General features: G+C 37.4%; 1 protein-coding gene across 1 annotated transcript in view; it reads left to right on the forward strand.

Annotated features, from left to right (window-relative positions):
* Positions 1–4,587: 4,587 nt before the first annotated feature.
* The window catches only part of LOC120076088 (probable thimet oligopeptidase), a 35,532-nt gene continuing 15,219 nt past the window's right edge, over positions 4,588–24,900 (forward strand). The window contains exons 1-8 of the mRNA XM_039029867.1: positions 4,588–4,838; positions 5,017–5,138; positions 5,527–5,690; positions 15,059–15,149; positions 18,540–18,719; positions 19,326–19,406; positions 20,170–20,250; positions 20,900–20,992. Coding sequence (XP_038885795.1) covers positions 4,694–4,838; positions 5,017–5,138; positions 5,527–5,690; positions 15,059–15,149; positions 18,540–18,719; positions 19,326–19,406; positions 20,170–20,250; positions 20,900–20,992 — 957 coding nt within the window. The 5' untranslated portion in view covers positions 4,588–4,693. The remainder of the gene's footprint in view (positions 4,839–5,016; positions 5,139–5,526; positions 5,691–15,058; positions 15,150–18,539; positions 18,720–19,325; positions 19,407–20,169; positions 20,251–20,899; positions 20,993–24,900) is intronic.

The raw sequence follows: 24,900 nt of genomic DNA on the forward strand, positions 1-24,900 counted from the left end.
TACATCTGGATCAGTGTTCACTCTTAACGAAGGAGCAGTGGTGTGGAGAGGTGTAAAACAGACCTGTATAGCTGACTCCACAATGGAAGCTGAATACGTAGCTGCTTGCGAAGCAGCAAAAGAAGCAGTATGGCTGAGAAAATTCTTGACAGATTTGGAAGTTGTTCCAAATATGCATTTACCCATCACCTTGTATTGTGACAACAGTAGTGCTATTGCAAATTCAAAAGAACCTTTAAGCCATAAATGGGGAAAGCACATCGAACGCAACTACCACCTTATCTGGGAAATCGTACACCGTGGTGACGTTATAGTGACCCAGATACCTTCTGAGCATAACACTGCTGATCCTTTTACAAAAACCCTCACGGCTAAAGTTTTTTAGGGTCACCTACATAGTTTAGGTCTACGGTGTTTCTAAACTAGGAGAAGTGGGAAATTATGTTGGGTGTGGATGCCCTAGTTTATTGTACTCATATGTAATATTAATTTCTCACAGTTAAATTTAGCATCATTTGATCCTACTAAGAGTTTTAGTCCAAGTGGGAGTTTGTTGGATTTTATGTCCTAAAACTCTTAGTTTGTAATATCATATTCTTGTTCAATAAAGTTGTTATTGAAAATCTTTAGTAAATTTAAATTCTATATTCATGAATCCAATAAACTAAGGATTCGAGGCTATTAAGTTTAAGTTTGAACTTTATGTAGTGACATAAATGTGGATCAAGTTCAAATATATGGCCAAAATGGTCTATAGTATATGAATAAAATTGGACGCCTTATTATGGGGACACTGTGGATGCGGCCCATTTTGTAGTTAGTACAAATGATGCAATCTTAAACCGTTCATGTGGAGACATGAAAATGGGGGCATCCTATGTAAAGAGTTTACATAAGACTGAACCATGAAATAATCACTTTTTATGTTTAAATGCCGTTTAATGTATAAAACTGACTATGTCGTTAATTGATGACCTATGTAACTTAATCTTAATCCTGAGCTGACTATGAACTCCTGTTCACTCGGAATTATCGTTAGATCTACATAGGTGAGGGCAGCTCATTATCGCTGGCTCAATAAGCCTTCCATTTCAGGGGTAAGATCGGGTGGATAGCTGGGAACATAAAGTGCAAGACGGAATTCACTCCTACCCATTATAGGGATAGTAGATAAGTTGTGCCCTTTAGTACTGAATCTAGGTCTTGAACAAGGGGCCCCACCCTCTCCTTGGCCCGAGAGTTGTTCGGTTTATAGGTTGGACCTTAAACCAATTGTTCATTGGAGGATCAGTGGAACTTAAGGAATAAGATGTAGTCTCGGGGGTAAAACGATTTTTATGAACCAGCCGAGATTACGAACAACCTGTGAAGGATTAGTTTACTAATCATGGTTATATCATATGGATACAAATATATATATAGTGAGGGGAGTGCAACTACGGGACTATAGTGGATTGACCTGTGAGTTAACGAATGGTGATTAGCTCCATCTAAAGAGTTTTGCCAGCTAATCTCGGATCGTTGGAGCCCATGATCTATAGGTCCATTAGGTTCCCCTACTAGCTCATATGGAATAAACTTAGAACAGTATGATAGAATAATTCGAATTGTTCTNTTTAAATATAGAAAATATAAATACGTTCATATTTGGAAGCTCGAAAATAATGGGAATGGTAAAAAATATAAAAAGTCAAAAAGTTGACTTTTGACTTTGAAAAGTCAAATTTTGACCGACCTTATATTCAAATGTGATTTGAATTTCGAGAAAATGAATGCGGATTCATGCTCGGGAGGTCAAAATTAGTCAACACGAAAAAATTTATAAAAAATCAAAATGTTGACTTTTCGGTCAAAGTTTGACTTTGACAAAATGACTATTTTGCCCTTTGACTAAAGTTAGTGGGAAAATCCAAATTTTTGTTGGATAATTCTACTAACAAAGTAGTGGTCTAGTTGTTGGCTTATAATGGAGACATTAAGCCCACTTAGATGGTGGATTCTAGGTGTTGGGTTTTTATGAATTTGTTTCGTGCAATTTTGCATGACCATTTTCTATAAATATGGGCTTTTTAATTTGGATGAAAAACTTTTGGACATTTTGTAAAAATTAGTTTTTAAAAAATTGGGTTGAAAAATCTAAACCCAACTCAAAATTCATTCTTCTATTTCCATTTCTTTCTTTCTCTCGGGTTCTTCATTCATCGGGTCCCACAATCCGGTTCTAAGTCCAGAGGATAGTAGGTCAGCTCTAGTAGTTATCCGGTTCATGTTCGAGCGGAGGTATAAGAAGTTTCAGGAGCTTTAAACGGAAGATTCCAAAAAAAAACCCTAATTAATTGATTTAGGGGTGTATGTTTAATTTATGTAATTAGAGTAAAATTGTTCATCTTTTCCGCTGCGCATGCCTACTTTTCCATCATGTGGTATCACTTATAAACCGAACCCCTATCGGTCCAAGGAGAGGGTGGGGCCCTTGTTCAAGATCTAAGGGAACAACTTATTTACTATCCCTATAACGGGTAGAAGTGAATTCCGTCTTGCACCCTATGTTCCCAGCTATCCACCCGATCTTACCCCTGAAGTGGGAGGCTTATTGGGCTAGCGATAATGAGCTGCCCTCATCTATGCAGATCTAAGGATAATTTCGAGTGAACAGGAGTTCATAGTCATCTCATAATTAAGATTAAAAGTCTTAAATATCATGCTTGTTATTTGCCAAAAATGAATACTAGTAGTTTTGGAACTAATTTGAAATGAGTTTCAAAGTCTTTGATCAATAACCATGAAGGGCCCAAAAAATGGGTATCAAAATCTTTTGGTTGAGCTTTCTTTGTAGATGTGACTTAAGAAGCAAATGGATGTTTGGACTTCAAATTGAGGAATTAATTCTAATTGGAGCAACTAAAAAAAAGTTTTCCTCAATCCAACAAAGAAAATTGCATATTTTATAACATTTATTTTTTTATTCTTGAGATAATTATGCTTTTGCTATCTTTATGGAAATTATCTCTTGAATGGTTTTGGAAAGTTTAACCTTGTTTTCTTGAATTATATTGTATATCAAATTCAATGTCCATGAGAAATGATTGAATATCTATCTATTTGACATTTATCTATACCGCTTATTATTTGACTTTTTTGCCAATTAGATGCTTGTTCTATCCTCGTGTTTTCTTGGAAGGTTTTGAGCAAAAGGATCAAGTATTGCAAAAGATTGTCATTGTTTTGATGGTTAAGATATACTTTATTCTTTTGGATGAAATTGATTAGAGTTTATTAAATGCTTTTTGAACCTGAGTTATGCATATATATATATTTTTTATTCAATGTTGAAAAGAATGTGTTTAGAACATGTTGCTGTGAAGAGTTGTTAGATTCCAAATTGTTCCAATTTTGATAGTGAGAATGTAACGTGATTTGCAATGATCAAATTTTCTTATTTGTTATGGAAATTTGGTGAAATTGAGTTGCTATGCCAACAAGTATGGAGACCGCGCTTACGCAACAATTAAGAGTATTGCTGCAAAATCGAAGGGTTCACTACATTTTTCTTGGAGATTAGCAAAGCAACATATATTGCAGTCCCCATTTTCATTTGATTTATAAGTGTTGAGACATTCAATTTATCCCATAACAGTCGCTCTGAAAATTTCATGTTCTTATAAGAACTTTTTAGGTTTGTTATTACGATCTATAGCTGATATATTCAATTTTCTATGCTTGAAGCCAAAAAGATGAGATAACCTGTCAATTCGACGATATTCTGTAGAATAATGTCTGCATTTGGAGAGAGCCAATTATACCTCAGCTCCTAGGATTTTAATTAGCATTTGTTTGAGAAAAATCATTATTTCAACTTCATTTACGTAATTGGAACCCAAAAAATACACGAAATTCCTCATTTCTTCTTCTCTCTTTTTTTTTTCTTTTCTTTTATCAATGATAAATATCGATAGATGATTATCAATGTCTAACAATGGTAGATTTATCCTTCTTATTTTTATATCATTGATGGACATTAATAAATTTCTATGATAGATATTAATAAAGTTCTCTTAGTGACAGACACTGGCAAAATTATGTTTTTGTAAATCGATTGAGACTTCTTCTTATTCTATAAGTCCATCACAAATATACACCGATAAGCTCACTGATAGAAATTTATCAGTGTCTACCAGTGATAAAAACTAATAAAAGTATGTCATTGATAGAGGTTAATAGAAATCTATTAGTGTTTATCGGTGATAGGAACCGATAGAAATATATAATTTATACTAAAAATGATAGAAATTGATGATAGACGTTGATCGACTCTATCAGTGATAGAAACTGATAAAAGTTTATATTGATATAAGTATTTTTTTTACTATTTTTATAAATAATTTGACATTTTTTCTACTATGAAATTTTTTCAATTTATTTATTTGTTCCTTAATAAATATTAAATAAAAAAATAATTAAGACCGACGATTAAGGTTAAGAACTTTCCATCATTGTGTTATGACCGACGATTACTTCCCGTCCGACTCACCTAAAATTAAAGTAATATTGAATTATTAAATGGCAACTAGAATCATGTTAATTAAATTTTGACATATCTTGAATTTTGGCGGAGCTGCCTTATGCGCCTTGAGAAGCACAAAATTTCCCTCCATCGCAATTTCCGCTTGGCCAGTCAGAAAGGCGAAAGAAAATGACAGAGATTCAAGGAAACACTGAGAAAATGGACAAACGGAAGAACCAAAGTAAGCTCTTAGTCTTCACCGGCGGCGCTGCTCTTCTCGCCGTCGCCGTGAACCTTGCAATTGTAGCCATCAGCAAACGGAAGAAGAAGAAAGGTACTACGCATCATTCCATTTTGCTTCATCCATTCACTTTCGAGCTATCTTACATTTCAGTGTTTGCTGTAACACATCCTTGCATTTCAACGAGATGAATCTTGTATGTATTCGCTGTGTATCTTGCGTCGATAGCATTGTCGTACTGTTGATATACTTATTTTTTCATGATTAACAGAACTTCCAGGATTTGAGCTACGCGTCAACCTCTCGCCATCTGAGATTCTGAACCTAGCAGATAAAATTATTGCGAAGTCGAAGAAGGTTCATGATACTGTTGCGTCTGTTCCTCCTAACAAGGTGTCGACCACATTGCTTTTACTGCAAATTTCTGTATTCATCTGTACTCGCTCTCCCCCCGCATCTGCGAACAGCTCATATAGTGAAGAATATGAACCTCTTAATCAAATAACGTTTTTGATGCGGTTTTTGGTAACTATGTTCCAGTGAAATTTCTGTACTCATTGTAATTGGTCCATTGTCATGGAATCAGTTTTACATATGTAACTAACAGATGTCAGTATAAACTTCGTCACATCGACTTGGAATTGGTCAAGAAATTTTAGAAGAAGAGATAGAAATAAGGCTGCATGTGTCTCGTGTTCATATCACATTTTCTTCACAACCTGAATTTGATTTCTGATATGTTCGTAGTTACCCTTTATAATACGTCAACTGAAGCTTGCAGGTTACATATTCGAATGTAATTTCACCACTGGCTGATTTAGAGGCTGAACAATTTCCACTAGTACAATCATGTGTGTTTCCAAAACTAATATCTACTTCAGACGATGTGCGTGTAGCAAGTGCTGAAGCAGAGCAGAGAATAGATGCTCATGTTCAGATGTGCAGGTACCAACCATTGCTATCTTTTCATGAAAAGTTACATTCGTTAGCTTTTTGTAGATGTTAGAATATATTACTGTTTTATATTATTTAGCTTTCAGTCATTGTATTTGTTGGTCTTTTCTTTGCTCCCGGTTATTATTGTGTATCCAACTGTCTATTGACACCTGGCATTCGTCCTTTCTATATATATAATATCCTCTTTGCCTCAGATTAGGGCATAGGGGTTGCATTATCATCATTTTGGTTATATACTGCTTTATGGTATCGAAGCTCAGGCTCTTTTTTCTTTATCATGGTGTTTACATCAATGCCATCATCTTCAGAAGATGAATCAGTCTTAAATAGTTTACCCACTGCAACCTTATCGCCTGTCATTTCATTGTCAACAGTCCACCCTCAAGATAACCCTATTTCTTCTCAGCAAAATATCCCAACGCTCACTGCTCAAGGTAATACCTCTCATCTTCCTCTCTTCTCAACCCCCTTTTCGATTCCTCATTTAAACCCTACCTTCGGAGGGTTTAATGCTCAGCAGCTTGACATTCCCTTCCTTCAGTAACCAACATTTCCTCAACCTCTTATTCCCAATCTTCCTTTCTTTCCTCAACTCCAACCTCAACCTCCATCTCCTGCATTTCCTTCCCTGACTCAACCCCTTTCCATCAAATTAACTGATTCCAACTATTTGCTATGGAAGAACCAACTCCTGAACTTCATCATTGCGTACGACGTACAAGGTTTCATGGATGGAACAATACAACCCCCTCAGTCTCTCGATGTTCAAAGAACCCAGGTTAATCGGTATGTTGTTTGGCAACGATTCAACTAGACGATCACGAGTTGGCTATATTCCTCCTTCATAGAAAGATAAGCTTGGTGAAATAGTTGGTTGTAGCACAACGTTCGAAATATGGGACACCCTTCAGAAGGTGTATGAGTCCTTGTCCACAACTCGGATTATGGGCCTTCATTCCTAGCTTCAGATGATTAAAAAAGATGGCCTTTGTGTGTCTTAGTATCTTGCACAAATCAAAGATATTGCAGACCAATTTTCAATTGTAGGTGAGCCTATTTCTTATCGGGATCTTGAGTATATTCTTGAGGGATTGGGAATTGAATACAATGCTTTTGTTACTAGTATTCAAAATTGCACTGATTGTCCATCCTTAGCTGATGTGCGAAGTCTCCAGTTAGCATATGAGGCCAAATTTGAGAAGCAAAATATTGTGGAGCATGTTAAATTTGTATATTATTGAATAAATCAGGATAATTCAGAATACATAATGAACCCTCTACAAGGGGAATAATAGATCTCACAGAAACCAGTAATGGAAAATACCAAAAGGAAAATAATAATGGACAATTATCCCTAATTTCCTTTAACACACTCTCTCAAACTCAAGGTGGTAGATTGGCGAACAACTTGAGTTTGCAAGAATAACTTTCAAAACAAATCAGCAGGTTGGGATGGAAACAAGAACCCACAAAGAATGAAAACATAAAGAACTTCTAGACGAAGCAGAAACCCATGAAGAGCAAAACCAAGGACTTTTTGGGATAGAAACATAGATTCTCATATAGAAATCTATAACAAAACCTACAAAGAAACAACCTTACTTGAATAGGATCTGTTCTATAGGTTGTACAATTGTGTCCTTGAGTTCTAACAAAACCTACGAAGAACGAAACAAGAACTTTTGGAACAAATTTAACCAAAAGTGGCCTTAATTGAACGAAACAAGTGGCCTTAATTGAATTGAACCGAATGGAACAAATTTAACCAAAAATACAATCGAAAATAGATATGAAATTTCAAGAATTTTACGATCTAAAACTCCACGAATGGACATATGGTATCATGTTTGCTGGGCGCAATGGAATGACGATGACGTAAAAGCAGCGGATCTCGATTCGAGTCCGATTGGTGGCATGTCATTTTTTTATTATAAAAAAGTTATATAATATAATTAATTCAAGTCCCAATGAGATTTGACATTTTTAAACTAGGAGACGACGCAAACAGATCGGAGAAGGGTGGCACAAATCTAGGAGGTATGGGATAGAGCGACGCAAAATTGAGCACGAAACTGAAGTATTATGAAGATTGGACAAAACCCACAACAAGCGGAACTTGCGACGAAGATGAACAATGAAACTCGGATCTGGGAGGGAGAATTTGTTGGCACTATGCACGATAGTTTTGTGGACGAATAGGCTGAGCGACAACTGGATTGGAGTTGAATCTGGGGCAGTGGAATGGTTCTGAGTAAGGGATGTTCAGATTGATAGTGAGAGACAGACGGATCTACACGTGGGTTTGCCTCCGTCAATGGCTAGTTGGATCGACGGAGGCAGAGATTAGAGCGGTGACAACTAGAGTTCAATGATATAAAACCCTAGAGTTTTGATACCCTGTCAAATTTGTATATTATTGAATAAATCATATAAATTAAGTTAAGGAAAAATCCTTATTAAACTAGTCACCCACTGTTTTATGCCACTTCTCCAAGGGTTATAGGCTTCTCCTACTTGTGTTTACCTTGTGGCATAAATAAGTACTCTTGGTTAACACCATTAGCTCCCTTTTGAGCTTAACTCTAGTATTCAAGCTTAACACTACACTTAGAACTTCCTTACAACTCACCTACGCGCTTGGCCTATCACCAACGCATTGCCTACACTTAGTCGCTTGGCTTGCACTTGGCCGGTTAGGCGCTACCACATGCACATGGGCGTTCAAGTAAGCGCTAGGACATGCACACTCTACCTAGGCGTTGGGTGCTTGCTGGTGCTACACTCAGTATGTTCTCAGCTGATAGCACCTTCCATCGCACAACCTCACACTTCACCTTACATGCACACACTAGCCAACGTGTGTGCACGCCCACGCATACCCTCGCCTAGGCCAGCTGCTTGCTTGTCCTTTGGCTGTAACTCCCTACTTGTTCATCCATCAAAATTTCCATATTCAACTTCCATCCTTAATAACTTAAATTCCAGACGTTATCTTACAAAATTTCTTTCTAAGAACTTCTTTCTAAGCATCTTAACTATCTTACCTTAAAAGTCGAGCTTCCAATTCCCCTTAATGAGCCCAAAATTCTCCAATCTTTCCAACTTGCTCGGAGGATCGAGAAACTTAGAACACTTGTTAGATTCTTCAAATTTTAGCTCCAAATCATGGAGTTTCTTCTTGGTAGCCTAGCACCGATTGCACTTCAATTGGCAGCAACTCCTCCCCTTTGGCACGAGAAAAATGAGCAAACTTGAGCTTTTCTTCACAACCCATATTTATACTAAGCTTTGCATGGTCAAGAGGTCTAATTTGGTGACACCTAGGCCACTAACTAATGCTTAAGGCTCCTAATGACGTCACTTAGCCAACTAACCGAGTGATTAAGCTATGTGCTTCACCTTCATACCAACGCATAGGGCTGGCATCCATACCAACCCTTCTCTCGGCCAACGCACGCACATGGCCAGGAACAACTCATTCATTTGTTTCCAGCATGTTTGCATTGAGTATTGATAGGATGCTAGAGACTGTGCTTGATGAACTATTGATTTCCGCTCCTGTTGGTGAGGTGCTAGTAGTAAAAAAATTCTATAGAGACTGTGAAGTGATGATTGAGGGACAAAGCATGTTGACTGATTTAATTCCTTTAGAATTGCTTGAGTTTGATGCTAAGGAATGGATTTTTTGTTTAAATATCATGCCTATATAGATTGTTATAAGAAAGAAGTGGTGTTTAGGAGACCTAGAGAAATTGAGATAGTGTTTACAAGAAATAGGAGAGTTCTTCCGAATAGTTTGATCTCAGTAGTTAAGGCCAAGAAGTTGCTAAGCAAAGGATGCACAATATACTTGGCCCATGTAACTGTTCCACAGGCAAAGAAGTTGAGACCAGAGGATGTTCTAGTGGTTTAGGAGTTTGTTGATGTATTTCTTGAAGAGTTGTCAAGATTACCACCTGACAGAGAAGTAGAGTTTACGATTGGTTTGATTCTAGGAATAACTTTTATTTCTCAGGCACCCTATAGAATGACACTTGTTGAGCTGAAGGAGTTGAAGATTCAGTTGCAAGAATTGGTGGACAAGGGTTATATTAGGCCCATTGTGTCACCATGGGGAGCGCCAATTCTGTTTGTAAAGAAGAAGGACGACACCTTCAAGTTATGTATTGATTATAGACAGCTGAACAAGGTGAAGATATGGAATAAATATCCGTTATCTCGCATCAATGATTTATTTGATTAGCTAGGAGCATCAATGTTCTCTAAGATAGACATAAGGTTAGGATATCATCAGCTGAAGGTTAGAGAAGCAGATGTTCCAAAAACAGCCTTCAGAACCAGGTATGGGCATTACAAGTTCTTAGTTATGCCATTTGGCTTAACCAATGCCCCAGTGGCGTTTATGGATTTGATGAACAGGATATTTCATTCATATTTAGATCAGTTTGTGATTGTTTTCATAGATGATATCCTGGTTTACTCAGATGGCAGGGAGAAGCATGCAGAGCATCTGAGGATAGTATTATAGACGCTACGTGAGAAGCAGTTGTATGCTAAGATCAGTAAGTGCAAGTTTTGGCTCGATCAGATAGTATTCTTGGGGCACGTAGTGTCAGTTGTAGGTGTTAGTGTAGATCCTCAAAAGACAAAGGCGATAGTTAAGTGGGAACGACCTACTTCCGTGAGAGTGGTACGTAGTTTCCTTGGATTAGCAGGTTATTATAGGTGATTTATTGAGGGCTTTTTGAACCCATTGATCAGCTTAATTAGGAAAGATGCTAGGTTTGAATGGACAGAGAGGTGTAAGCAGAGCTTCCAGCAGTTGAAGTGAAGATTGGTGTCTATACCAATTCTAACTCTTCCAATTCCAGGTAAAGAGTTTGGAATCTACTGTGATGCTTCCAGACAAGGTTTAGTATCTGTGTTGATGCAGGAAGGAATGGTGGTAATTTATGCTTCTAGACAGTTGAAGAAGCATGAGTGTCACTACCCCACCCATGATTTGGAGTTAGCAATGGTGGTATTAGCCTTGAAGATTTGGAGACATTATCTATTTAGGGAGCGATGTCATATATTCACGGATCATAAGAGTTTGAAGTATATTTTCAAGCAGGAGTTAAATCTGAGGCAGAGAAGGTGGTTGGAGTTGGTTAAAGATTACGATTGTATTATTATGTACCATTCAGGGATACCTAATGTGGTAGCTAATGCATTGAGCAGAAATCGAGTCATCTTAGAGCTACCCTTAGTTTGGTTAGAAGTGTGTTGTTGCAAGAACTGAAGAGTGTTGATGTTATATTAACAGTCGGAGTTTAATAGCTCATTTTCAGGTGAGACCTACCTTGGTAGAAGATATCATCAGGGAGCAGCCCGAAGATCCTAGTCTTCGGAAATTGGCAAAGGAAGTTACCAAGAAGCAAAGAACGAATTATAAGTTAAGGTCAGATGGAGCTCTACTGAAGGAAGGAAGAGTATGTGTGCCTAATGTCGTGACCCTGAAGAATACTATTTTAGAAGAAGCACACAGTTTGGCTTATGTAATGCATCTAGACAATACGAAGATGTATAAAACCTTGAGGAAGTCTTACTGGTGGCCTGGAATGAAGCGAGACATAGCAGAGCTTGTAGATAAATGCTTAGTTTGCCAACAAATTAAGCCTGAACGTCAGAGGCCCGCAGGTTTGCTTAACCCACTTTCAGTACCTGAATGGAAAGGGAGCATATTACAATGGATTTCTTATTTGGATTACCTAGGACCCCGAGTGGCTATGATGGCATATGGGTAATTATTGTTAGACTCATGAAGATGGCTAAGTTCTTACCAATCAAGGTTATTTTCACACTGGACAGATTAGCCAGGTTGTATGTTGATAGAATATTAAGCTAGTATGGAGCTCCTGTATCGATAATATCCGACCGAGATCTGAGATTTACTTCGAAATTCTGGCCTAGATTTTAGAAGGCTCTTGGTACTAAGTTACATTTCAGTACAACTTTTCATTCACAGACAGATGGACAGTCAGAGCGAACCATTCAGACTCTAAAAGACATGTTAAGAGCTTGTGTGTTACAGTTTAAGGGCAGTTGGGATGCACACTTGCCGTTAGTAGAGTTCGCTCATAATAATAGTTATCGCTCCAGTATTGGAATGGCTTCATATGAGGCATTGTACGAGAAGCAGTGTAGGACTCAAGTCTATTGGAATGAGGTTGGTGAAAGGAAGTTAGTGGGGTCGGAGTTAGTGCAAATGACCTTAGACAATGTGAAGTTGATCAGAGAGAATTTGAAGGTAGCTCGAGACAGACATAAGAGTTATGCGGACAAACGAAGAAGAGAACTGGAATTTAAAGTTGGAGATTGAGTGTTCCTTAAATTATCTCTATGAAAAGGAAAACTTAGATCTGGCAGGAAAGGCAAGTTGAGCCCAAGATATATAGGACCTTACAATATAGTCGAACGGGTCGGGCCAGCAGCATGTAGATTAACCTTACCTCCAGAGTTATCCAGGATACATAATGTTTTTCAGGTGTCTTTGTTGAGGAAGTACTGGATCCTTCACATATTTTGCAAGATCAACCAGTGCAATTGAAGAGAAACCCACGAGGAAGAGCTTGTACAGATTCTAGACAAGAAGGAGCAAATACTAAGGAATAAGACTATTCACAAAGTGTTGTGGAGGAACCATGGGGTAGAAGAGGCTACCTGGGAGACCGAGGAGCAAATGAGAAGCCAATATCCACAATTGTTTGTATGATGGAGCTTGATACAAATTTTGAGGACGAAATTTTTCTAAGGGGAAGGTAAAGTGTAAACCCTAGAACTTATTTTACTAAGTAATTATGCTTAGTAAGTGTAAACCCTAGAAGTTTCTTTGACATATGATGTTTATGTTGTTAATCTAGTTGCATAATATGTTGTGGGCAATGTGAATGTGTAGAAGTGTTAAAAGGAAGAAAAATACTAGTGTTAGGGAGGAGGCTTTCGGGTGGCTTGAGGAAGCAACCAACACTTAGTGGAATCTTGGAAGATGTAAGTAAAGGGAAACTAGGTGTGGAGTTAGGCTAAATAGTGAAGGAAATTCTCTAAGTATGGGACTTGAGGCTCTCCGGTGAAGTAGGAAGACTCAACACTTAGAAGGAAATTGTAAGGCTTATGAGTTAAAGCCATGCATGTGTCCAAGGATTAAGTAGGAAGCATTGGCTAAGTGTAACAAGAGGCGTGCGTTAAGACCCTATGTTAGAGGTTATAGTGAACACCAAGCGTTGAGGTTGGCCGTGGCTAGCAAAAGGCACCCGTTGGCCTCAATAGGGATTAATTTGACCAAGGAGGGGTGGCATGCGTGCAGTCAAGAGCCCAAGCGAGCGCTGAGGAGGCGCCAAGGTGAGGTGTTAGGCGTGGGCTGCAGGGTGTGCGTTGGCCGTGAGAAACGGAGGTTAGGAACTAAGTGTGGGCTGCATGAAGGCGTAGGCATTGGCGAGCGGCATCGCCTTGGAGGAGCGTTGAGCGTTGTCAAATGGAGGTTATTTTGGGCTAGGATGGACGAACAAGGCGTGAAGAAGGGCACCAAGGCAAGGCGATAGGCGATGGCCATATGCGTGCGTTGACCGAGAGAAGGGTTGGTATGAACGCCAACCCTTTCGTTGGTATGAAGGTGAAGCACATAGCTTAATCACTCGGTTAGTGGGCTAAGTGGTATCATTAGGAGCCTTAAGCAGTAGTTAGTGGCCTAGGTGTCACCCAATTAGACCTTTTGACCATGCAAAGTTTAGTATAACTATGGGTTGTGAAGAAGAGCTCAAGTTTGCTCATTTTTCTTGTGCCAAAGGGGAGGAGCTGCTGCCAATTGAAATGCAATCAGTATTGAAGGTAATCCTAGGCTGCCAAGAAGAAATTCCCATGATTTGGAGCTGAAATTTGAAAAATCTGACAAGTGTACTAAGTTTCTTGATCTTCCGAGCATGCGGGAAAGATTGGAGAATTCTAAGTTAAGGAGGCAATCTTTTATTTATGTGGATGATATTTTAGTTATTGGTAATGCGCTTCACTTATACAACATTTTGTTTCTACCTTGAATGCCTCTTTCTCTCTTAAAAGATTTGGGTCTTGTTTCTTATTTTTTGGGCATTGAAGTTTCGTCTCAACCAGGTTCGATGCATTTATCTCAATCCAAGAACATCTCATACTTTTTGAAATGAGCAAATATGCTTGATTGTAAACCTATTACAACGCCTATGTTTGCTGGTGAACAATTGTCCCTTACTGATGGGTTACCCTTGGACGATCTCTCAGCTTAAAGTCTTGTTGGTGCCCTTCAGTATTGCACTCTAACAAGACCCTATATAAGTTATTCTGTTAATAAGCTGTGCGAATTTCTCTATGCTCCAACAACAACCCATATGTGGGCTGTCAAGTGTCTTTTGAGGTACCTAAAGGGCTCTTCTTCACTTGGTTTACTTCTTACTAAATCGTCTCATCCCTTTGTTACGGATGTGGATTGGGCTAATTGCCTAGATGATCGTAGAAACACTAGTGGATTTTGTATCTTTCTTGGTTCCTATTTAATCTCCAGAAAGCTTCTAAACAACATGTCGTTTCTCGCTCTAGCGCTGAATCAGAGCATCGAGGAATGTCTAATGCCACAGTCGAACTTACTTGGCTTGAGAATGTGTTATCTGAAATTGGCATGTTGTCTTGTGCCCCTCCTATTCTCCTATGTGATAATTTGAGTGCCACTTACATTGCCGCCAATCCCGTTTTCCATAATCGAATGAAGCACATTGAAATTGATCATCATTTCATTCGTGAAAGAGTTGCTCGCCATCAGTTGCTCGTTTGGTTCGTTCCTTCAAAAGACCAGTTTGCGGACATTATGGCAAAGGCATTACCATCCTCTCGGTTTTCTGGTCTTCGTACCAAGCTCACTGTTCTTAACAAGAACCATTAACTTGCAGGGGGATGCCAGAATATATTACAGCTTTATATTATTTAGCTTTCAGTCCTTGTATTTTTTGTTATTTTCTTTGCTCCTGATTGCTATTGTGTATCCAACTGTCTATTGACACCTGGCATTGGTTTTTTCTATATATAAATATCCTCTATGCCTCAGATTAGGACACAAGGGTTGCGTTATCATTATTTTGGTTATTTACTGCTTTAGTAGATTATGCAGCAGGAGCAGTGTACTCTTGAAGGCTTAAACTTATGACACCCTTTTCTTCCCCGTTTGTTTGTATGATTTACATGTATATCCTTGTTTTCAAATGCAATTTCTTTGCTATAATGGGCGGGGAAAAATGAAGCGAATTGTATATCTGGGCTTTAAAGAACTGATTGGTTTGTCTCCTTGGGCGGAACAGCAAACGTGAAGATGTGTATCGTGTTGTCAAAGCCTTTTCTACAAGAGGGGAGCAGACAAGTGCTGAACAGAAGTGTTTTATCCAATGTTTGGTACGTACTCCTAGTAGATTGCAATATCGAGAGATTGTTATCCTCTCTTTCCCTGGGTACAGAGTAATGTGTAATTTTTCTTCAAATAGGAAAGATAACTACTAAAACTAACTATTAAGATAATTACATAAAATTCAATATATACTATAATTTAAATTACAAAGAGCCATGATCGCAAGACTCTAATTGGTGTCGAGATTAAATAGCTCAGTTCTATGTATTCAAAAGTTGTTTATGTTGCCAATCCAAGCATTAGAGATTAAGGCACCTAGACCTTTAATAAGGTTTAGTTCCCCATCCCCATACTGTCTAACTAATTTTTTTTGTTGTTTTCTTTTCCTGCACTGTGTGTGTGGGTGAAAACATATTTATATATTTGTTCCTTGGAACTTGTTTTCCCAAACTTAATTTCCATGGATGGCCGATTTCATGAACAACTGAAGTTGTTATTCCTTAGAAAGTATAGACTGATCACAAATGTTTTTTTTTTTTAAAAAAAGAAAACGCACATTTTCATTGAGATAATGAAATGAGACAATACAGAGTGAATAATGTTTCAATGAAGAGACAAAACTGAAGCCAAAAGATCAGTAAATGCACCTGAACATCTCAACTAGGCTGCACTCCCTTAATACTCCCATCATATCTAATAAAGTAAAGAACTAACCAAAATCGAGGTCCCAAGAACAACAAGGAACCAGTACAAAGCCAATACAAAGCCAAGAACAAAACATTACAAGAGCTTGTAACAATATAGGACAACTACAACTGAGAACAACCAGCAATAAAAGATTAACAAAACTAACTAAATAAGACTACGATGGAGGGAAAATGAAGGCCTTCCAATTAAGACTGATGTCTTGGATGGAGAAATCTTCAAAGGCTTTGGAAAGGGAACACCACGAGCAAGCATTGAGCCGAGCTATCTCGAAATAGATCATCCAAGGGGAAGCTTTGTCATGAAAAACACTTTGATTTTTTTCAAGCCACTGTTTTGCTAATAAGGCTTTTACTGCATTGGACCAAATCAACCTTGTTTTTCTTTAAACTTAAGACCGATCAGCAGCTGCAAAACATTGTCCTTGAACTCATTACCAGAACTCCACCTGAGGTTGAAACATTCAAACAAGTGGTGCCAACAATTGAAGAACAAATGCTGTAGGTCTTTCGAATCTGCCAAGCATAGAGGGCAAACCTGTGGAGATAGGCTGTGAGAGGGAAGTTTCATTTGCATTACAGGTGCACAATTGAGAAGCCCATTAAGCATCATCCAATTTCTGATATTAATCCTCCAGGGCCCTTTTGTTTTCCACAATGAAGTTTCCAAATGTTTCCCAATGGGGGAAGCTGTGGAAAGATGTGTTATAAGGGATTTTACCGAGAATTTTCTATTAGCTTCTAGTTCCCAATTTCGTTTATCAGGATTTGGCGTGATTGTTTTTGCTGCAACAAGGCCAGTGAGGACTTGAAAATCAGCACACTCTTCCTCCTTTAATAACCATCTTATTAATGGACCAAGAGGCAAGCAAGGAATCCCAAAATTCGTAGACAGTACCATTTGGATTTGAGGGGATTCTATATAGCCTTGGAAAGGAGTCTTTTAGAGGTATTTTGTCCACCCAAGGGTTAAACCAGAAATTGGATTTTTTTTTTAAAAAATAATGTTATTTTAATATTTATTGACAAAAATAGGGTTGGTTTGAAACTATTGACAAAAATAGGTTTGTGAAATCGTGGACGTGGTCCACGATTTTTGAGTCAGCACATAAATCGTGTACCCCGTCCACGATTTAAGGCCAACCACGAATTAAAGCTATTTTTTTTTCACATTTTCTCCCAACTTTTGTCTTCTTATATTTTTTTAGTGTTTTTGCATCTTCGAAGAACCTTTTACTGTGAAATTCAAATTTTCAAAGGCCCATAGTAAAATAAAAATTGAATCAAGTTTCTAGCAACGAATTAAGGTTAATTTTTTTTTTTTCACATTTTTCCCTAACTTCTGTCTTCTTCTTTTATTTTTTTAGTGTTTTTTGTATTTTCGGAGAATTTTTTTACTATGAAATTCAAATTTTTAAAGGTCTACAGTAAAATAAAAATTGAATGAAATTTCTAGTCACGAATTAATTCTAAATTTTTTTCCACATTTTCCCCCAACTTCTATCTTCTTCTTTTATTTTTCAATGTTTTTTTTTTTTTTTTTCATTTTCGGAGAATCTTTTACCGTGAAATTTAAACTCTAAAAGGCCTATAGTAAAATAAAAATTGAATCAAATTTTAGTAAGACTAAATCTATTTTTTTCACATTTTCCCCAACTTCCGTCTTCTTCTTTTATTTTTTAGTGTTTTTTTTGCATTGTTGGAGAATCTTTTACTGTGAAATTCAAATTCTTAAAGGCCTACGGCAAAATAAAAATTGAATCAAATTTCTAATCACGAATTAAGGTTAAATCTATTTTTTTTTCACATTTTCCCCAACTTCTGTCTTCTTTTATTTTTTAGTATTTTTTTTGTATTTTTGGAGATTTTTTTACTGTAAAATTCAAATTTTTAAAGGCTTATGGTAAAATAAAAATTGAATCAAATTTCTAGTCACGAATGAAGGCTAAATCTATTTTTTTCACTAGAATTTTTTTCACATAGATTTGTTTTACCGTGAAATTCAAATAGATTTGTTCCCCTTTGTATCCACTTAAATAAAAAAGCAATAAAATAATAAAATCAATAAAAAAATAATAAAAACATGGAACTCGTGGACTCCGTCCACGAGTTCGTTAGCTGACATAAAAATCGTGTATCGGGTACACGATTTTGCTATCCTATTTTTGTCAATACTTTTTCCCTCCACCTTACTTTTGTAATTTCTTTCCTATATACCCTATTTTTGTTATTACTTTAAAAAAATACACTATTCTTGAACTTACCCCCAAAAATTGATTCTTCTTCCGTTGCCAATTTTGAAGGCAGCCAATATTTCAACTTTTAACCAAGTCCTTGATATGTTGATCCAAGGACTATGGAGGCTACAAATGACTTTTCCACTAGTCATTGCAACACTATTCTTTAAAAGAAGCCCGGTCAATTTAAAAAAACAGCTCTCTAAATTGTTTTTGAGAACTTTCCAAACAGCTCCTTGCACAAGTGGTAAGGAAATTGATTTTGTTGAGGCAAGATTATCGGATTTTTCTTTTTGCATATGTCATTCCCAACTTTTTCCTCTTGCTCAAATTAGTTTTGATGATCCATATTTTCACAATCTAATGGCCAAAATCTGCAACAGAAATATAGGGAAAATAACCTACTTTAGTCAACTTTAGATATTTTGATGATATTTATACTTTACCTTGCTCCAATTGCTTAAAACATGTGCTGATTCTTTTCAATCAGTGACAGGTTAGAGACTTTGAGCGGAATGGCTTAAACCTTACTTCATCAAAGAGGGAGGAATTGCTGCGATTGAGGGGGCAAATTGAAGAGCTAAGCCTAAGATATATTCAAAATCTGAACGATGATGGTACATGCATCCCTCTTAGCGAGGCTGAATTGGATGGCTTACCAAAAGAATTTTTTGAGGTTTGGGTTCTTCCTGTATTATTTATTTGAATTGTATCTTATATCTTACGTTAATGCACTTGCACAAATCAGATACTGACCTATAAAAGTCCTTTTTGTTACCTTTCCTTTCTGATGGCATTATATCACCTTGTCTTTTTGTTCTTAATTCTCATTCAGCTGTATATGTTTGAAGAGACTTTCAATAAGAGCTAGAAGTTTGATATATGTATATATTTTGTTGATTTAACAAGGAGGATACGAGCAATAAAGTACATAGAAATTACAAATCAAGATTCCCGTAGATCAGTAGTGTAACCCAAATTTTAAAGAATATCTGTTCACTCTGATCTTTGGTGGGCCAATGAATTAACTGGATTAATATAAAATCTATTTTTAAATTCGGAACTACTTCAATCTATTGGGAAAAGACTTTTTGATTGATCAATGAAATTGATTCTTATTACCAACTAGTTAAATGGTCAAAGGTTCAAATTCCCCTCTGCAATCTTGTTGAATCCACAAAAAGAAAAGAAATGAATTTTTTCACATTAAGATTATATTTTTGATCGATTTATTCCCCCATAACATTGACTAATGTACTCGATATATCTCTTCTCCATGCAGAGTCTTGATAAAACTGAAAATGGTAAGTTTAAGGTGATCATGCGAAACCATCACACTGCGGCAGTGTTAGAACATTGCAAGGTATGTTCTTCTGAACTAAAAGCTTTCTGGAGTACTGTCCAACTCGTTGAAATTTTGACTAAACCTATTTAAATCTTGTATTTTTCTTTCTTTTCAAATCTAATGCCTTTATCAGATCGAGTACTGCAGGGTATTTTATCTTGTTTCTTTCATTTTGTTATGTAATAGCTTGTATCTCGGTATTTTATCTTATCTTGTATATGTTCTTAATTTGAACTACTCCATAAAATTCAATATCCATGTAAGCTTTGCGAAATTAATGCATATTGTCAATATGTAAAGTTTTAGTCCTTTATTGAGCATGATATTTGAATTTTTTGAAAATAGTTAGCCTAGGTGTTTAAACTATTATCGGTTGGCCTAGTGGTAAATAAGGAAATATCCTCTTGATAAAGGGCTAAGATGTCGTGAGTTCAATCCATGGTGGCCATCTGCCTAGGATTTAATAGCCTACGAGTTTCTTTGATACCCCAATGTTGTAGGGTCAGACAAGTTGTCTATAAAAAAAAAAATTACCCTAAATATTTAAATAATATTTGGGCATATAAGCATATTGCATGATAAATTGAAAATTATGATACAGAGCTCAAATAGAAAACTTGCAGTAAACTTCTAGTTCTTATTGAAAGTCATATCAGGCAACTTTCTGCCTATAAACTAGGCAGAAGTTTTTGAGTTGGGCACTATTTGGGAAGTTCAGATCATAGATCCAGAGGAGGAATATGTACTGAGTACTGACAATAGTAACATTGCCTGTTTTAAGGTAGGCACGACAAGGAGGATGGTGGCAACGACATATGGAAAGAGGTGTGGAGAAGTGAATCTTTCTATTCTAGAAAATTTGGTAATTAATTTGATTTTCTATTCTTTATGAACTAATTTAAACTTCAAAGATTACTATATTCTGAGGACTGAGCTTTGTATTAACGTAATCTGTATACAGATAAGGGAAGCCACATATAAATTTCTCATCCAGTTCTTTCTTAAAATGGTTTTATATGGATAATCTCATCTTTATGAAAAATTTAAAACTGAACCTTGCACCTTATCCATTCTATTAACATAATCTACTTTGACAATTAATATTTTCTGTTTCTAAAGCCTATGTTTATGAATAACCATATTCCTATTTCCTAAGGTTTTTCATGGTAGTGATATGATAAATGATTCAATACATAAGAATTAAATATTGCTAAAAGATGGAAAATTGATATTTTAAAATAATGTAAATTAACATGACGATGCTTCTTTATGGTAATTGATGTTCCACGAAAAGTTTTGACATTTCAAATGGCCTCCACATCTGCATCAAAATAGAGATTAGATTTGAAATATGGTATTTTTGTTGGTGAAAGCAAAGTGTAGATTCCCGTAAGCAGAAATAGGCATGCTTCAAATTTTCTAGTGCATAACTTAAATATGATGACCGAGCACCGTCTATTCTCAAGTGAGAGTTTCTAGAAAGTTGTGTAACATTCTTTCTAAATTTCCAGGTTCATCTGCGACACAAATTTGCCCGCTTACAAGGCTATTCAAACTATGCAGACTATGCTGTTCATTATAGAATGGCAAGGTCATCCGCTAAGGTAATTGAGAGATGCCAGCTCTTTTCGTTTATGAAGTATCCTTATTAGTTTTTAGAAAGTAGAAAATTAAGATGAGGATTAAAAGAATGGTTTTTCATGACAGACTTCACTTTTAGATTTAGATTTTTTGCATTATTAAAAATAAAATTATGATTATATTTTTCTTGCAATTTAATTTTGGAATACTTTATTTGTATGTGATGAAAAGTAAAAAGAGAAGGAAGAGAGGGCACACACAAGTATATGTGAAAAACCCTAATACAGGGAGAAAAAACCACGATATAGAGTTTTTCTTATTATAATTTGATACACCAGATACAAGAGGCTACATGCTTAAATAGAAAAAAGGGGAACCCTAGAGTACAATGAAAAGACAAAATTGCCCCTAGGGCTAACACCCTAATTTCAACACTTCCCCTCAAGTTGGGACGTAGATATCGATGAGGTCCAACTTGCTAATACATGAGTCAAAAAATTGTCTGGGAAGCCCTTTCATAAGAACATCTGTAATCTGCTGACTGGAAGGAATATAGGGAACACAAATGTTGCCACTGTCAAGTCTCTTCTTGATGAAATGCCTATCAATCTCTACATGTTTTGTTCTGTCATGTTGTACTGGGTTGTTTGCGATACTCATTGCGGCTTTGTTATCACAGTAGAGTTTCATTGGTCTGTCATGACCTTGATCGAGATCACTTAGGACCTTTTCCAGTCAATTTCCTCACATATCTCCAGACTCTTGGCCCTGTATTCAGCTTCGACACTACTTCTGGCAACAACTCCTTGTTTCTTACTCCTCCACGTCACAAGATTACCCCACACGAAGGTACAGTATCTCGATGTCGACTTTCTGTCTACCACAGAACTTGCCTAGTCAGCATCCGTGTATGCCTCGATGCATCGTCTGTCGGACTTTTTGAACATCAACCCTTTGCCCAAAGAGGTTTTCAAATACTGTAGGATGCGCTCCACTGCTCTCATATGTTCTTCGTAAGGAGAATGCATGAACTGACTAACTACACTGACTGCATATGCAATATCTGGTTTGGTATGGGAGAGATAGATTAGCTTCCCAACAAGTCGCTGATATCTCTCCTTGTTAACCGGAGTACTGTTACTCAAGTTATTGAGTTTAGCATTAGCTTCCATAGGAGTGTCTACTGGTTTACAGCCTGTGATACCTGTCTCCTTTAGTAAATCCATAGTGTATTTTCGCTGAGAAACTGAAATGCTTTTTTTCGATCGAGCCATTTCCGTTCCGAGAAAGTATCTCAACTTCCCGAGATCTTTGATTTCAAATTCCTCAGCTATTTTCCTCTTCAATTTGTCAATTTCTGAAGCATCATCACCTGAAATAACAATGTCATCTACATCACAATCAAAACTGCAATTTTCCCAGATATTGATCTCTTTGTAAAGAGGGTGTGATCTAAGTGTCCTTGACTATACCCTTGTGACTTCACAAAGGTAGTGAATCTGCCAAACCAGGCTCTTGGAGACTGTTCCAACCCATACAAGGACTTCCATAGTTTACATAACCGGTGATTGAACTGTTTCTCGAACTCTAGGGTGGACTCATGTAAACTTCTTCTTCTAATTCTCTATTAAGGAAGACATTCTTCACATCAAACTAATAGAGAGACCAGTCTTTATTAACCGCAATTGAGAGAAGAATCCGAACTGTGTTTAATTTTGCTATTGGGGAGAAAGTCTCGGAGTAATCTATTCCGAAGGTCTGAGTGAAACCTCTAGCAACTAATCGGGCCTTGTATCTGTCAATCGTTCCATCAGGTCTATATTTAACGGTAAATACCCACTTGCACTCAACTGCTTTGTGTCCCTTAGGAAGAGTAACCTGGTCCCACGTGTTATTTTTCTCAAGTGCCCCCATTTCTTCCATGACTGCATCTCTCCATTCGAGAATCTCCATTGTTGCATGTATACTGCTCGGTATTGTAACTGTGTCTAGGCTTGTAGTGAGGGCTTTAAATACGGGAGACAAGTTGCTATAAGACATGTAACTCTGCAGAGGATACTTTGTGCATGATCTTGTACCTTTCCTTAAGATAATAGGGAGGTCAAGAGAGGCATCATGGTTTTTCTTCTCCTTTGGCTCCCTACTGCATTCAGCCTCCTGTTCATGTGTCTTATCTTCTAAGGGATCTCCACTGTCAACAATGTTCTCTGCTGGAACAGGTTCTTCACAGCTACCATCACTCGTATCAATCACATTCTTGGTACAGTCCTTGGTGCTGTCACTGTCTTTTCTGTCTTTACTCACATCATTTTCAATACAAGCATCATTGTCAACATAAATGTTACCATTATTAGGTATAGGAGTACTAGTACCTGGAATTGACACCCGGGACTCATGGACTGGAGCCAGAGAAATAGCAGGCGGCGCTATTTCCTTTTTGAGATTCCTCCTATAGTACATGATCCACGGGACTTGTTGGGTGGGCATAATGGGTTCGTTGACACTTATGTTAGGAATCGGTTCTGGTAAGACTGACCGACTCGGACCCCAATTAGTCTCTTCACTAGTACTCTTCCTCTAAAGAGGACTAAGGGGAAAGAAGGGGTGATCTTCGAAGGTCACATCCATGGAGACAAAATATTTTCGAGAAGAAGGATGGTAACATTTGTACCCACGTTGATGAAGTGGATATCCCACAAAGACACACTTTTGGGCCCGGTGGGTAAACTTGGTTCGACTAGGACCATTGGTATGGACGAACACAGCACACCCAAACACCTGAAGCGGAACATCAGGGATGAGTCGGTTATCAGGATAGGACTCTTTGAAACAGTCTAAGGGGGTTTGGAATTTTAAGACCCGGGTGTTTGGAAATTTAGACCCGGGAAGGCCATTCGGTTTATCAAATGAGTTGCTTGAATAGACACTGCTCCCCACAAATAGGACGGAAGAGAAATTGATATTATAACAGAGATACGAGCACTTGATCAGATTGGACAGTTTTTCCGTTCGGCTACTCCCATTTTTTGAGAGAGTATACACACACGAAACTCTTGCATGGACAATTCCTTTAGAGACTAGGAATTTTCCTAAAGGAGTTTTAAAAGACTTCCCGCACCGATTGTTATTAATGAAGAATAGTGATCTTTGCATTAAATGGGTTTCTATAGAACTATGAACCTGTTTTTTGAAAACAGAATGTGACTTCAAACTTGTCGGTAGAGGAAAGACCCAAGTAACTAGTGTGAGTTATCAATAAGAGTTACAAACCACCGTGTTGCCATGGCGTAGTAATCGGTGACGGACCTCGGCACACACCTATGGAAGAGGGTGAATGGTTTGGAAGGCTATTATAAGGCTGTGCTTCAATGAGACAGGTGGTCTGTTTAGCTTGGACACATACATCACAATTTAAATTAGAAAGATTAACATTGCGAATAGATGAGGAAACAAATATTTCATATAATGGAAACTAGGATGTCCAATACGATAGTGCCATAACATATAATCAGTTTCAAGAGGTAGAAAAACAAGACGAAGTAAAATTAGTAACTATCAAATATCCTAAGATGAAGCATCTTCAGCAAGGAAATATAGCCCCCAATCATGCCGGGCAGTGCCAAATCGTCGTCCCGAGTTTCAGGTCTTTGAAACCAACAGCTTACGGTGAGAAAGTAACACGACATCTCAAATCCCTTGTACTTTACTAACAGATAACAGATTATAAAAATTTTAGCACATGCAAACAATCCTGAAGATATAATCCCCTCAAAGAGGTGACAAGTGACACTTTTTGGCTCAACAGGGCCAAAGAGCTCAATACGCAATTCTGATCCTCATCATTTCCAGACTTGGTGGTATGACAATAAACTGGCGGGAAGAGCCAGTCAAGTGGTCCCGTATGCCCCTGTGATCTAGAATCCACGACTTT

The sequence above is a fragment of the Benincasa hispida genome, chromosome 4 (genome assembly GCF_009727055.1).
Source record: "Benincasa hispida cultivar B227 chromosome 4, ASM972705v1, whole genome shotgun sequence".
NCBI lineage: Eukaryota > Viridiplantae > Streptophyta > Magnoliopsida > Cucurbitales > Cucurbitaceae > Benincasa > Benincasa hispida.